The sequence below is a fragment of the Pygoscelis adeliae genome, unplaced genomic scaffold (genome assembly GCF_000699105.1).
Source record: "Pygoscelis adeliae isolate BGI_AS28 unplaced genomic scaffold, ASM69910v1 Scaffold282, whole genome shotgun sequence".
In the NCBI taxonomy this organism is placed as follows: Eukaryota; Metazoa; Chordata; class Aves; order Sphenisciformes; family Spheniscidae; genus Pygoscelis; species Pygoscelis adeliae.
The window spans coordinates 2,990,948-3,003,863 of NW_008824352.1; the positions used below are offsets into that span (position 1 = coordinate 2,990,948).

The following is a 12,916-nucleotide window of genomic DNA, read 5'->3' on the forward strand; positions in this document are numbered from 1 at the left end:
CCGAGGCTGCCGGGCTGAGGAGAGCCCGGCGTGGTCTGTCGGAGTCGCTGCGGGCGGCGGCTTCTCTTGGAGTAAGGCGGAGAGGCTGTACTGCAGCCTCCTGGTCACTTGCTGCTGGGAGTCCTTTTGTCATGTTTGGGCTCTGATGAGACCTGCAGATCTCCTAGACTGCTTTTGGTTTGCTTGGAGGCTATCAATTACACCGTTTCAAAATTAATTTAACTGAGGTAATAGGATTTGAAAAAACACTTGGATCTTTACAGTCCTACTCCTTTCTGAAAGGCAGAAGCTTCCTCTTTTCCTCCCTGGAGGAAACTGAGTCGGCAAACAGAGCTAAAATGCCCCGAGTTACAAAGGAAATGAAGGCTCTAACTTCCAGTCTTAAAAGCGCAGCCTTCAACTCTTGAAGTGCAACTCCCAGACAGTGGTAGAATTTTAAAACCACTTGTGGAAGATTAACTAGGATGTAGCAGATGCTGATCTCCTGGCATGCATCAGCCAAGAGGATGCTGCAGTCAAGCTGGCTTAATAAATCCTTAGAGCAACTCCTAACTTTGTGTGCTGAAATACCACTGTTTCATATTCAGCTGACCAGCCTCTTAGGCTTGCTTTTAAGCCTTGGTGACCCAGTTCTGGTGGGCATTAGATGTCAAAGATGTCTTCAGGTGGTGAAACTTTCCCCACTGAGATGCTCAAGGATCTGAGGCTCTGGTTCACGGTCCTGCTCTGCAGAATGAACCTGTAGTTGATGCAAGTCCTGTTTCAGACACCTGTACTTCACAAAGATTCTTCCCTAATACAAGTAATTCTTTGATCTTTTGGCTAAAGAAAGCACATGATCAATGAGTGATCCTGCATGAACGGGAGTAATAAGCTGGAGTTGTAGCTCTCCCCACTCAATTCCTTATGATATCTAGGTGGAGGGGCTCATTTTGTCCCTCCAAACAAAGTACCTATCTGCAGCAACACTTTTCTAGTTAAGAACTGATGGTATTGGAGAGTCAGCTGAAAAGTGAAGGCTAATTGAGGAAGGGAGCTTGTCAAACTGTGGTCATCTGCTCAGAAGCCGAGTGTTTTTTCTTAATGGAAGTGTTGCTTCTGTGTGCAGAAGTCCTGAATTAGATTGATTGCAATTACTAGCTACAAATTGATTGAACAGTGTATAAAGACGAGCTGAGCTTGCTTTTGTAATTTCTGTAAGAGTTCTGTACCACCAATACCGGAGGATACTAGGTTACATGCAGGCATGGATAAAAACTGTTGGATCAATGTTTGAGTCTAGAGCAGCAGGAAGTATGCTGTAGTACTTTGAGATGGTTGTCAGGGTAAAGATCATAAGCATGCAAAAATGAGGAACAAGAAAGCAGTAACTTGCACAGCCTTGGGGAGACAGGGGTCAGAGTGTGGAGCAGTGGACAAAGGACCTGACTTGAGGGGTTAAGGAAATAATATATTTTTCTGAAATACATCACTCAGGTCCACTTCATAAGTAAACAGAAGCTTATCCATATAGCTTCTGTGACTGCTCTTGATGGGTGGGATGGGCAGTGTAATGGGTTCCATTAGACCTTCCCTCTGGTTTTTGGTACATGCTATCTGTCATCCCATTGCTTGTTGCCTCCCTAATTATCTCTTTGGGTCAGCTATGTAGTTGCTCTCATACTTTTGTGCCTTCTCCTATAAGAAAAGGACAGTAGCCTTTTCTGAAGTCCTCTTTAAAGTCTTTAATATGGAACATAAACTTCTGCCAGTTCATGAGATGCTAGTTTAGCTGCCAGAAATCTGTTAACAAACACTGCTTTTATTTTCTTGTCTAGCCATCTGTTAACTCTATACCTGGACTATGAGCTCAGAAAAGGAGTCACTTTGTGTACACCTCTGCCGAACCCAGGCATCCTGTTCACTGATGCATCTGAATTCGTGTTTAGTCAGAGACTTAGTGGTATCTTCCAGTAAGGCTGTCTTTTCAGTGTCTTCATGCAAGGATCCTTCATTAGATGTGTGTATGCATGCAGTAATTGTGCATTGTACTTGGGAGACAGTCAGCTGAATGGTCATACATAATGTGGGCTGGCCATAATATGCGTTCTGTCAAAATGACTGTCAGCCTAGAGGTACAATGGTCATTTTACATTGATTTTAAAAAGTGATGACACCCCTCTACCCCCTTCCAAATTTAAGGACTGTAAATAGTAGCACCACAACTCCAGGTTTACTTGTTTAAACAGAGGTGATGCTTCTACCTGAGTTTGAGTGGGTTTTGCTTTTGAAGTAACAGCGCAATATGAACTCTTTAAATGAACTGTGTACAGGGAAAACCTGAGGCTTTGCTCTTTTGCAGTGAATGTTGATTAACTGGACATTGAGGACTGTCTTGAATGTGCACCTGAAATGTACTGTAAGATCAAATATTGTCTGCAAGTGTGCAGTAGTAGCTAGTACACAACTGGTCTGCATGTTGTTGCGTAGAATAAGAGAAACTCTTATTTTATAGCTCTTGTAATTCTTACAGTAAGCAGATACCTATCAGTCCCTCTTGCTGAGGTTACAGGAAGCATATGCTGTCAATCTGAAAAGAAGATTTCTCAAAGCTTCAGTTCTTTGAGGTACTTTCACTGCCAGTAGTGATTGTCTTGGATTGCTCCCAGCAGTAGGGAGCTTGATTGTCAGTAATGCATAAACCTTAAGCTACCGCTCTTTGAGGGTTTATGTTAGTTCTGCATTGTGTCCTATTGACTTCAGAGTAATTTGGAGCCAGTGAGCTGACTTTGGTAAAATGACAGTGTTTGAGATGTTATCTTCTGGTACTGATTCTTTATTCCCACCGTCGCACTCTCATTGTTTGATTGGAGGATGCATGATATATGCTATGAGGCTCAGCAGGCAACTTCTTATTCTTAGCATTTGACCTTGTATGGCACCTAAAAATCTCACTGTATGAACAGTGGTGGTGTTCATACGCTAATTTTTGGCGCGGTTCTCAAAGTGTCTTTCAGTGATCACTCTTGAGAATGATTAGACTTTTTCTCTCCCTGCTCTAACAGTAGGGCTCGCTTTGTGCCACCCTTGACACCTTCCTATGAGTCAGTCGGGAGGGAGCCGTTGCTCAAGAGGCATATCCTTCTAGTTCTGGGAACACTGAAACTGCATTTATCTTTAGATGGAAAGAAAGACCAGAGCAGAATTTCAAACCCTCTTTGAGGGTTGGTGTGGTATTGGTAGCACAGTTCTGAAATCATAGTATATTTCAATAGAATGAGGAAAATATCCCAAAGGAGATGATATCTATTAACTTTTAAAGGATGGAACTAAATAAAAGACTGTCGAAGGAAGTACGCTGCCAAACCTGCTTAAGTAGTATTAACTGAAGAGTAAAATAGGGTAAATTACCTTCTGTTTATCCATTACAGTAGTTGTTAAGTTAAAAGACTTATGAGGGAGCATTTGCTGCAGCAGTCCGTAGAGGAAAGACTAAATGAGGCATTCTGTCTGCAGCTGAGCTAGAGGAGGATGCTCTGCCCTGGGGACCTGTGTTGGAGCGAGGCCAAGGTCAGCTGTGCTGTTGAACTTTTCAGAAGCAAGAAGAAAACACTGGTCAATAGAGCTCAGTTTCTCATTGTTTGTAGTAGTGACTTACATTTAGTAAATATTTGAGAAAAATTGTTGAACAATGAATTCCTGGCTGGTAGGGAGTAATCTTGTAGGAACTTTCCCACTTAAAATATTTGGATAGCTTCCAAATTTCTCCTCCCTGCCCCCTCTCATTTTAAGACTGGTTTTGGATTTGTACCTTATTTGGAAAAATCAACTTAATGATGGGGGGAAATAATTAAGCATATGATTGATAGCTACATATAGTTTGTGCAACTAATCCATAAATAAGTATTCTTAAGTTGGACTGTTTTTAAGCACCTGTGCAGATGTTTCCTTCCAGCAGTGAAGTAGAGGTTTTTCATACCGGTGGCCTGGGTTGAGTTCAGTGAACTAGCTTACCACAACGCGTTGTGGAGTGACCATTTAAGTGTGGTGGAAAAGCGGGTTCTGCAGTGGGATGGAAATACTTGATCAGGGATCGGATTCCCAGGTGCTGTTGCTGTGCTAGTCCTGAAGTGAAATAGCCACCACGGACCCGACTCTGCGTAGTGATGCCTTGTCAGTGCGGTGCCTCCTGTGGAGGAATGCCTGTGTGTGCCAGTAGTAAGTAGAGTTTTATATATTTTTGACTGGCCTTTAAAACATAGATTCTGGGGAGAATCTGTTTTCCACTCTGGCCATTTCTTAAGGAGTTTCTTAGCTGACAGTGTGAGGAGTTCTAAACAGGTCAGTTAAGTACTCTGAGGTAGATATGGTATGTCAGCAGCTGTTCTAATGCTCACTTGTGGTTGATGCCTCAGCTGTAACGTCAAACAGCATCTTAACTAAACTGAAAAAATGGGTAAGAACCAAAGGGTTAGTCCTCTACCCCACCATAATTCCCACAGTCATGGACTCCCATGGTTTTAGAAAGCTTATGACATTCCTGACTGGACAGGACTCAGGAACGTTCTTTGTAAGTGGCTTCTATCACTGTGTTCTGATGACTTTCGATGTGTTTATGGCTAGCAACGATATAAAATAAAAGGTTTAATATTGGGGGTGAGATGCTCTAGTAGTGTGGAAGAGGAGAGACTCTTACTGGAGTTTTCCGTGATTAAACTAGGTGTGTAATGTGCTTGTAGGGTTAAGTTACCCTCAGATGCAAAGCAAAGGTGTGCATGTTTCAACCTTGTAGCAACACTGTGTGCCTCTGCAGAGGAGGTGGCCAAGCTGGAAAAGCACCTGATGCTTCTCCGCCAGGAGTATGTAAAGCTGCAGAAGAAACTAGCTGATACAGAAAGGAGATGCAATCTTCTGGCTGCCCAGGCTAACCAAGACAATGCCAGTGACACCTTCATCAGTCGACTTCTTGCCATTGTAGCTGAACTCTATCAGCAGGAGCAGTACAGGTAAGAAATCCCCCTTTGGGGAAAGGGGAATTACAGGAACCTTTGACTTTATTGACTGCAGTAGGTACTAGTCTTAGACAAAGAAAATTCTTTCTCTACTGCCTGGTATGAATAGGGTCCTCAGTTGCAATTGCAGTTGGAAGAGTGTGCTAAGATCAGGTAGCATACTGAATCCAATTCTTGAATTAAGAGCTCTATAAGTAGAAGTTAATCTCTGAGATTGACATTTAAGACAAATTTAAAGAAAACTAACCATTTTCACTGTCGACAGCAAAGCTTCCTTCAAACAGAAGTAATTTTAAACTGATCTATACCTAGTTGATGGATTAATTAAACGATGTATCTTCTACCAACTGGAAAGCCCTCCATTCTTGAAAGGATATGTCCTTGAAACCAGTTCTGTGCTCCTGTTGTGTGTAAAGAAGCCTGATTAAATTGGTTTGTCTGGTTGTATGATTTAACAGGTCTTAGATAGTGATATATGTGACTTAGTGGTGTAAATGATATTGTATCTTTGAATCTCAATGCAAAATTAGGTTTAATGGTTTCTTTTCTATAAGCACATTAAGGATCACATACTCTAGATCCCTTAAGTGATTTAGTTCTGAGACTGCAATGACAACTATCAATTTCTTTGCTATTACTGAAAGCAATGCCAATTATAGTAAAGGAGTTCAGTTATATAAGGGGAAAATATATAGTTTTGATTAAAATTTCCTTCCCCTAACATCTCTTCATGAGCTTCCCTGAGAAAAGGCTCTGTGCCTGGCAAGAACTTATTATAGCTTGCTCGGTAAAAGATTCGTTAGGTAGCATATGTCAGGAGAGCTGGATCACTTCAATTCTGCTCAGCTTTTGAGTTTTAACGGCATAGAATAGTGGTCTAGTTGTAAAAGGAGAAAGGAAGCAAGTCCTAATGCAAGTTTTGTTAAGTAACATCTCTGTATTTTGCACTTTAGTTTATAGCAGTGCTTTGATTTAGAAAATGGTCTGGAAAATACACCTGTACAGTCAAAACATTCACAAGCTATGGGATTTTAAAATAACAGGGCAGGTACTTTCTAACTACAAAGACTAACCTGGTAAAGGGGTCAGAATGAAATCAAAGTGTTCTTGACAGCTGGTCTCCTGGGAACTGGGGATTCTTGGAGTCTGCCTTGTACTCAGATTACTGTCAAACATCGTTTGTTCTCTTGCTGGTCTTGCCTGAAACCATTGGTGCTTAGCTGACAGTATTGGTATGGACGCTGCAACATAAATATTTAACCTCAAGATTGTTGGATTTTCCTCTCTTCTACAATAGTTCCCTTGCAGTTTATTCCGAAATGGTTAAAAAAAAACCCCAAAGCACTTTAAATATTAATGCCTCATTGCATTTCTCCCTAGAAGAAGAAGAATTGTGTCATTTAGCAACATGTTCTACTTAACCAATTAAATGTATTTTGATGTCTCAAATAACTTGAGCCCAAATGTGGATACCAGGACATAGATACTATGGAGATGCTGAATCCATACATATCTAAGCACAAGGGAAGCCTGCATTATACATGCATATGCTTTTTCTTTTTCTCTTATCAGTGATCTGAAGATAAAGATTGGGGACAAGCACATCAGTGCTCACAAATTTGTCTTGGCGGCACGCAGTGATACTTGGAGTCTTGCCAACCTTGCCTCAACAGAGGAGCTGGATCTGTCAGGTCAGTCATTGCTTAGTAGTATGATGCTTCGATTGTCTTTAGGATGACTGATGAAAGGGCCTGTTGGGAAAAGGTTCCTTATGTACCTTTCAGACTACTACTGTCCACAAGAAGTGGTGCTTACTCCATTAATTATGGAGCTCTGTTTCTGAAACACGGTAGTACGCTTGTGAACTTGGTGCTAGTGCTAGTTAAATCAATAACCTACCTTCTTTCTCTTTAATGAACAGGGGTTGAGAATGGTGGCCTGTTTGTCTTTTCTAGAGAGCATCTTACATAATGAAAAACAAATCTATATGGAGGAACTTGACTTCTTCCTTTCTAAGGACAGGGCTTTTTGAGGTAGTGTGCATAATTTGTCTGAAGTGTGTCATGGAAATACCTTGCTTCCTGTTAACATAGTGTGTGGGAAATGAATACAAATACTGATGTGTTATTAAAAAGTTATTCGCTTTGGCACTTTGATACCTTTGCAAAATAGATGAGGAAGAGAAGTTTTCTAAAAGACAGTCTTCTACAAGACGGTGGGTTTTTTCTTCTGCTGTAGCTGTTTGTTACATGTACTTACACTGGGCAGTGTTTCTGCAGATTGAACCTCTTGGCAGGCTTTTCTGTATGTAACAGTATGGAAAAGTCTTATACAATTAATTTGTGAGCAATAAAAACAGGCATGAAGTTAAGCAGTTTTGCTGGCTGGCATATGGAATATTAAGCATTGGCTTCACTTTCTGCATTTAATCTTATCATGAATCCTAAGTGCAGACAAACTGGAAAGAAGCAAGTCACAGCAAGCTAGTTTTATGAGACAGCATAGGTTTTGTTGCAAAAAGATTTATGGCTCTTTCTGCAGCCACAAGAAAACAGATGCCAAGGAGTTTTTAAATTGAGTGCTATGCTAACAGAAGATTATTACCAAAAAGCTCTTATGTTAATTGTAGTTTTGTTGCCAGTGGCAGTCCATATCTAGCTCCACATTTAAGCTAGTCTGAGAATCTCAAATGTAACTGCAGTCTTGCATGTTTAACAATGCAAACACTTCCTATTATAGAATGACACTTAAAGTAAGTGCTAGTAAATGATACTTTCCACTGTGTAAAATTGAATTTTTTTTGATAAAATTTAGTAAATGGCACAAAGATTAGGTTATGAAATACTTCTAGCAAGCAACAAGCTGTTCCTGAAAAACTGTCATGGTTTTCTTAAGAGGTTCTCTTAAGAACTTGCAAGCTACGGTTGCCTGAATCCTAACTTCAAAGTACAGGCAGCATTTAAAATTGAGTGTTTTTAGAATTCATGTAATCTGCAGAATTTTCTACTCTTTAAGAAGAGTAGAAAGAGATTAACACGGGTTCTCTTGTTGGGAGGGAGAAAATGAACTCTGATCTCTGCCAAGGTAGAGATGATATTACAGCTCAAGTAGGTTTTCTGGTTACTTCAAGTTCAGCAAAAGATACTTGCCTTACTAAAACCTCCTGTTTCGTAGGAGGCAGTCTACATGCTATGCCAAGTACTGTCTGGTACTCTCCAAACGATCTGGGGCAACCCTCCGTGTAAAGGAGATGTTTTAGGATGAGTATTTCGGTGTCTTAAACATGTATGTTTTTGTTTTAAAGACAAACAAAACAGCTTAAGGGACTAATTTTTTTTTCCTAAATGAATGGTATTTTTTGTTGTAATTGGTCTGATCTTATGTTGTAGAGTAATTCTCATCTACATACTTGTAAGTAGGATTGTCACAATACTTCTGACTGGGTGACAAAGGTCCCTGGGCATTGGGCTAGTGTATCTCGTGTCCTCTGGTGTAGGTTACTATTTTTCTTGCTGTGTAAAAAAACATCAGGCTTGTGATCAGTGTTGTAAACACCTGAAATCTAACCGGCTTCTTAAACTGACTCTTTTGCACCTTTCCTAGAAATGGTTCCCAGCAGTTTTAAGTACTTCGTACCTTTATTGGAATGCAACAGTTCATAACATATGGCTATAATATAAAGGAGGGAGGATTCTTAAATCGAAAAGGGGATTTGTGCTTGTCAAATGTAGATGTGGGTTTAGCTACATGTGAGGAACCAAAGACTTTAAAGGGGCATCACTGGTCCCAAAATATGCAATATTTGTGTAGCGGGTAGGAGATGTTGTAGGGCTCCCCGCATTCTGCACAGTGTTCCAATGGAAAAAAGGTTTTCCTGCTTGGTGCCAGCATTGTTACTAGTTTCAACTTCTGACCAGTTTTGCCTCTGTTTTAACACTTTGATTGAACTAAAGCAGTACAGTTTCAGCGAGGCTGTCTTTTTTTTCATGGTAGCTGTGACTTTAACAGTCAGAGGAATAGCAACTACTTGAATAGACGATTGTTCTTTGGGTATTTTATTAATCCCTGCTGCTCCCTGTACCAGATGCTGACCCAGAGGTAACCATGGCAATGCTGCGATGGATCTACACAGATGAACTGGAGCTAAGAGAAGATGATATCTTCTTGACAGAGCTCATGAAACTAGCTAATAAATTTCAGCTCCAGCTGCTTAGAGAAAGGTGAGTCTTGGTAAATACAGTGAATTGTCTCAAACTCTTCAACCTTGTTTGACTAGAAATAAGATGATAGCTGCTGGCAATTGGATAAAATTTTGCTTTTTCAAAGTCTTGAGGCTTTCAATAATACAGCATGACATTCAGTTGATCACAGGAAATGAAGCCTTGTGCTACAGTTAAACTGTAGCCATTTTTCCTCATAGCTTTTGTGTTTACTTTCCAGTTCCTCTCCCAGTCAAACTAATAACCCTAATTTTGGCATTAAGAGGAAGTAGAGATCGGTATATTAGTAGCAAGCTCTGGAGAGTTGCAAGAAAGGAATTATTAAAGGGAATGCTAGGAGGAGTCAATGGCAAGTAGCTTGCAGTATTAAAATACCACAGGTGAAAGATTTTAACTTAAATAGCTGTTCTTCTGTGTGTCTTGGTGGCAACTTTTCCTCATAAAGAAGGCTAATGTAACAGTGCAGTGCTTTGCCATTTTGAGGAAATAATGATTAAACCATTCCAGTAGGAGCTAGGTTGTTATCTTGAATGTATAGAGTGCTCTAAATAACCATTTAGAGTTAGTGAGAAACCTGAATGTACAAATTGAAACCTCTTCAAGTTTTGTACAACTTCAAAGCCTTGAATTTAGTCAAAGATAAAGTACCTTTTGATATAATAATCTTTTGCCCAAGGCATGTCCGGGGCTGTAGCAGTACATGGCACTCATAATCCATGATTTAAGTGTGACTCAACATGAAGCAAACTAAATTGCTGTCAATTCTTCTGACCAAAGAAGTTGACATCTGTAAGGCCAATGCTAAAACTGCCTTCAAGCTTTGTGCCAGCTTAAAACTGTCTTCGTGTTGTACTACCTAAACATTCCTCAGATGTGTCTTGTCATGGTAGTCTAGTGACAAGTCCGCGTACAGTATGCTACTAGTAATTATTAGATGTCTTGGTAGGTTTCTGCACCTGGAGACAAGTATTTCCGTTTTTTGGTCTTAATATCTGCTTGGAGATCACTGGCATGTTTAACTTCATCTTCATTTTGAGGTACTTGGATTTTCTTCCCATAAACTCAAACGAACAGCTTCACACCTATAAAGATTAGGTGGATCTGCTGTTAAAGCTTATCCCTTCTCTTTATTAAACAAATAGCTGTTTTTGGCATGCCTTTTTCTAGCTTTGGCACAAAAGCTGCTTGTGATCACTGTAGTACTTGTAAAGATAGACATCTTCCCTACTTCATAACAGTGAATGAACTGCAGTTTGTTCCCTTGGGAGAACTAGGATGTCTGTCTCCACTTGCAGGCTCTTGCTGTGTGTGGTGTTATCATGGGACCTTAGCTTAGATGGACTGTAATAGGAGTCTGCTCTCATGGAAACTGTCTTACAGGGTTTCTGATTAAAGTGTGTTTATGCTGCTTAGCCTTATAGTAAAGCAAGGCCAAGCCATTTTCTACTGGCATCTAGGAAAAGGAGTATATAGGACCTTGTTACAGCATGGGAGAGTGATTACAGTAAAGCTGTTTTCTCATTACTGAACACTGGTTTTCCTATTTTGACAGATGTGAAAAAGGAGTTATGTCACTAGTTAATGTCAGGAACTGCATTCGTTTCTATCAGACTGCTGAGGAGCTGAATGCTAGCACTCTTCTGAACTATTGTGCTGAGATAATTGCTAGTCACTGGGTAAGTACTGTCAGAAGGAAGCAAGAGGAAAAATGTTTGCAGAGTATAGGAACTTAATCAGTAGAATTTTGCTTAACTTACTGTACTGTCTAACCTCAGGAGTATCTCTTGGGATGCTAGTATTCAAGCATTCCAGTTGGGATGGGGATTACAAGGATTCCTGATAACTTTCAGTGACTAAGGTGACCTATTATGCTGACGCTTACGTGTTTGCAAGGAGCAACAGTGTTGATAAAAAGCTATCAAATCTGCCTGCCCTGCCCCTTGGTGTGAGTGAAGGGGCTTCTTCTGAGGCAGGAGTGACTTTTGCCTTCCTGCCTGTCTCAGTTATCTTTAATATGTGCTTTTGATGCTGTGTGTTATTTGGTATTCTGTACAACACTAATTCATAATGATGTTTGAAACAAAGCACATTAAATGGCTCCTTCTCTAAGATTTTTGTGTTGTTTTTAGAGGTTATGTCCGTTGTCTATCTTGGTGTGAATGTCTTGACTGGGGGGGAGGTAGTTTATAGCCTGAAGAGTTGTTCTGTTCATTGGAAATACTTCACTGTAAAAAAGCATCTTACTTTCCTAAACATGAGCTAAACCAAAGGAACTGTATTCTGATAAGCAGGAGAGTTGTTTATCAGATCTGGGCTCTGAACTGTTTAGAAGTTCATCCATAGTTGGTCTCTGTCTATGCAGATCACAAATCCCAGGCCTGCTTTCACTCCTAAAAATAATCCAGGGAAGCCAGGGAAGAGTTTATTTTCTGTGATGGAGGGAGCGGCAAGGAGTCTTGCAACTGACTTGGAAATTTCATTTGCTCTGATCTGTTATTTTGAGGAAAGTTTGATTAACTGTGTAATGGATTAGCCTTTAAAATAAGACTTGTCAACAGCAGACTAGTGCGTGAGGATTTAGGTTATTCTAAATCTAAAATGCATCATCCACATGTGGATGTTTCTTTGTTTGGCTAATGCCGAAGCAGAGGGGAGTGCTTTGATATGTGAATATATAAAAAAAGATTCATGTATCTGAACCTGCAGGTCAACCATTTTAACTTTTTGCTCCTGCTGGCTCCTAACTTTTGACACTGACTATTCCATCTGGAAATGAGGTTGTTTCTGTTTAGGCAAATGAGCACTAACTCAAACATAAAGTCTTTATACTTCTAAGTTTCTGTTTACTTTTATGCAGAGGTTTTTCAAAGTTCTGTGGAGTTGTCAGTCTTCAATAGTTGTAGGCCTTTTTGTCAGAAAACTCTAATCTGTGACTTAAGTCCAGATAGGGAATTAGTTTAGAGACTAGATATTAATCTACTGTAATGTCTGGTAAAATACTAGTTTTCCATGTCTGTAGACAAAAGGAAAGAAAAATTTTACTAACTGATCTTGAAATTAAGATGTAAGGTGTAAAACTTCTGAGTGTTTCTTCCTAGTCTTAAAAGGCTATCTTGGGTTGTTCCTGATTGTTGTGATGTTATCAAAATGGAGCTTTTAACTGAATTTGTTTTGTGAACTTCATAATTACATTGTGCAATGCCTTGTTTATAAATAAAATAGGAGTATTGCTTACCGTCTTCTTTTTTTTTAATTGCTTCTAGGATGATTTGCGTAAAGAAGACTTCAGTAGCATGAGTGCTCAGTTATTGTATAAAATGTTCAAGTCAAAGACAGAATATCCTTTGCATAAGGCTATTAAAGTTGAGAGAGAAGATGTAGTCTTCTTGTATCTTATTGAAATGGATTCACAGGTATAGTGAGACTGACTTGATCTGTCTTCTAGAATTTGGTGTTTCAAATAACTAGTTTCTAACAACTAGTCCGAACCTTGTTACTGATTTTTGTCACTAATTCTTATTTGCATGTTTATCGTTGCCATAGCTACTTCTGTGTATGTATTGGAGGTCTTGCAGTAAAGGCTGCATAAAGACATAATTTAGAAGTGATTCATAACACTTGTAAAACATCTTGCATGCAACAAATTGTATCTAATAAAACCCAATACCTGATATTTAAAGCTGAGTTGTGTAATAGTCAACTTTC

General features: G+C 39.7%; 1 protein-coding gene across 1 annotated transcript in view; it reads left to right on the forward strand.

The window, feature by feature from the left end:
* Nucleotides 1-4,145: 4,145 nt before the first annotated feature.
* The window catches only part of ANKFY1 (ankyrin repeat and FYVE domain containing 1), a 29,293-nt gene continuing 20,522 nt past the window's right edge, over nt 4,146-12,916 (forward strand). The window contains exons 1-6 of the mRNA XM_009319317.1: nt 4,146-4,197; nt 4,793-4,985; nt 6,564-6,682; nt 9,076-9,211; nt 10,764-10,887; nt 12,475-12,624. Coding sequence (XP_009317592.1) covers nt 4,146-4,197; nt 4,793-4,985; nt 6,564-6,682; nt 9,076-9,211; nt 10,764-10,887; nt 12,475-12,624 — 774 coding nt within the window. The remainder of the gene's footprint in view (nt 4,198-4,792; nt 4,986-6,563; nt 6,683-9,075; nt 9,212-10,763; nt 10,888-12,474; nt 12,625-12,916) is intronic.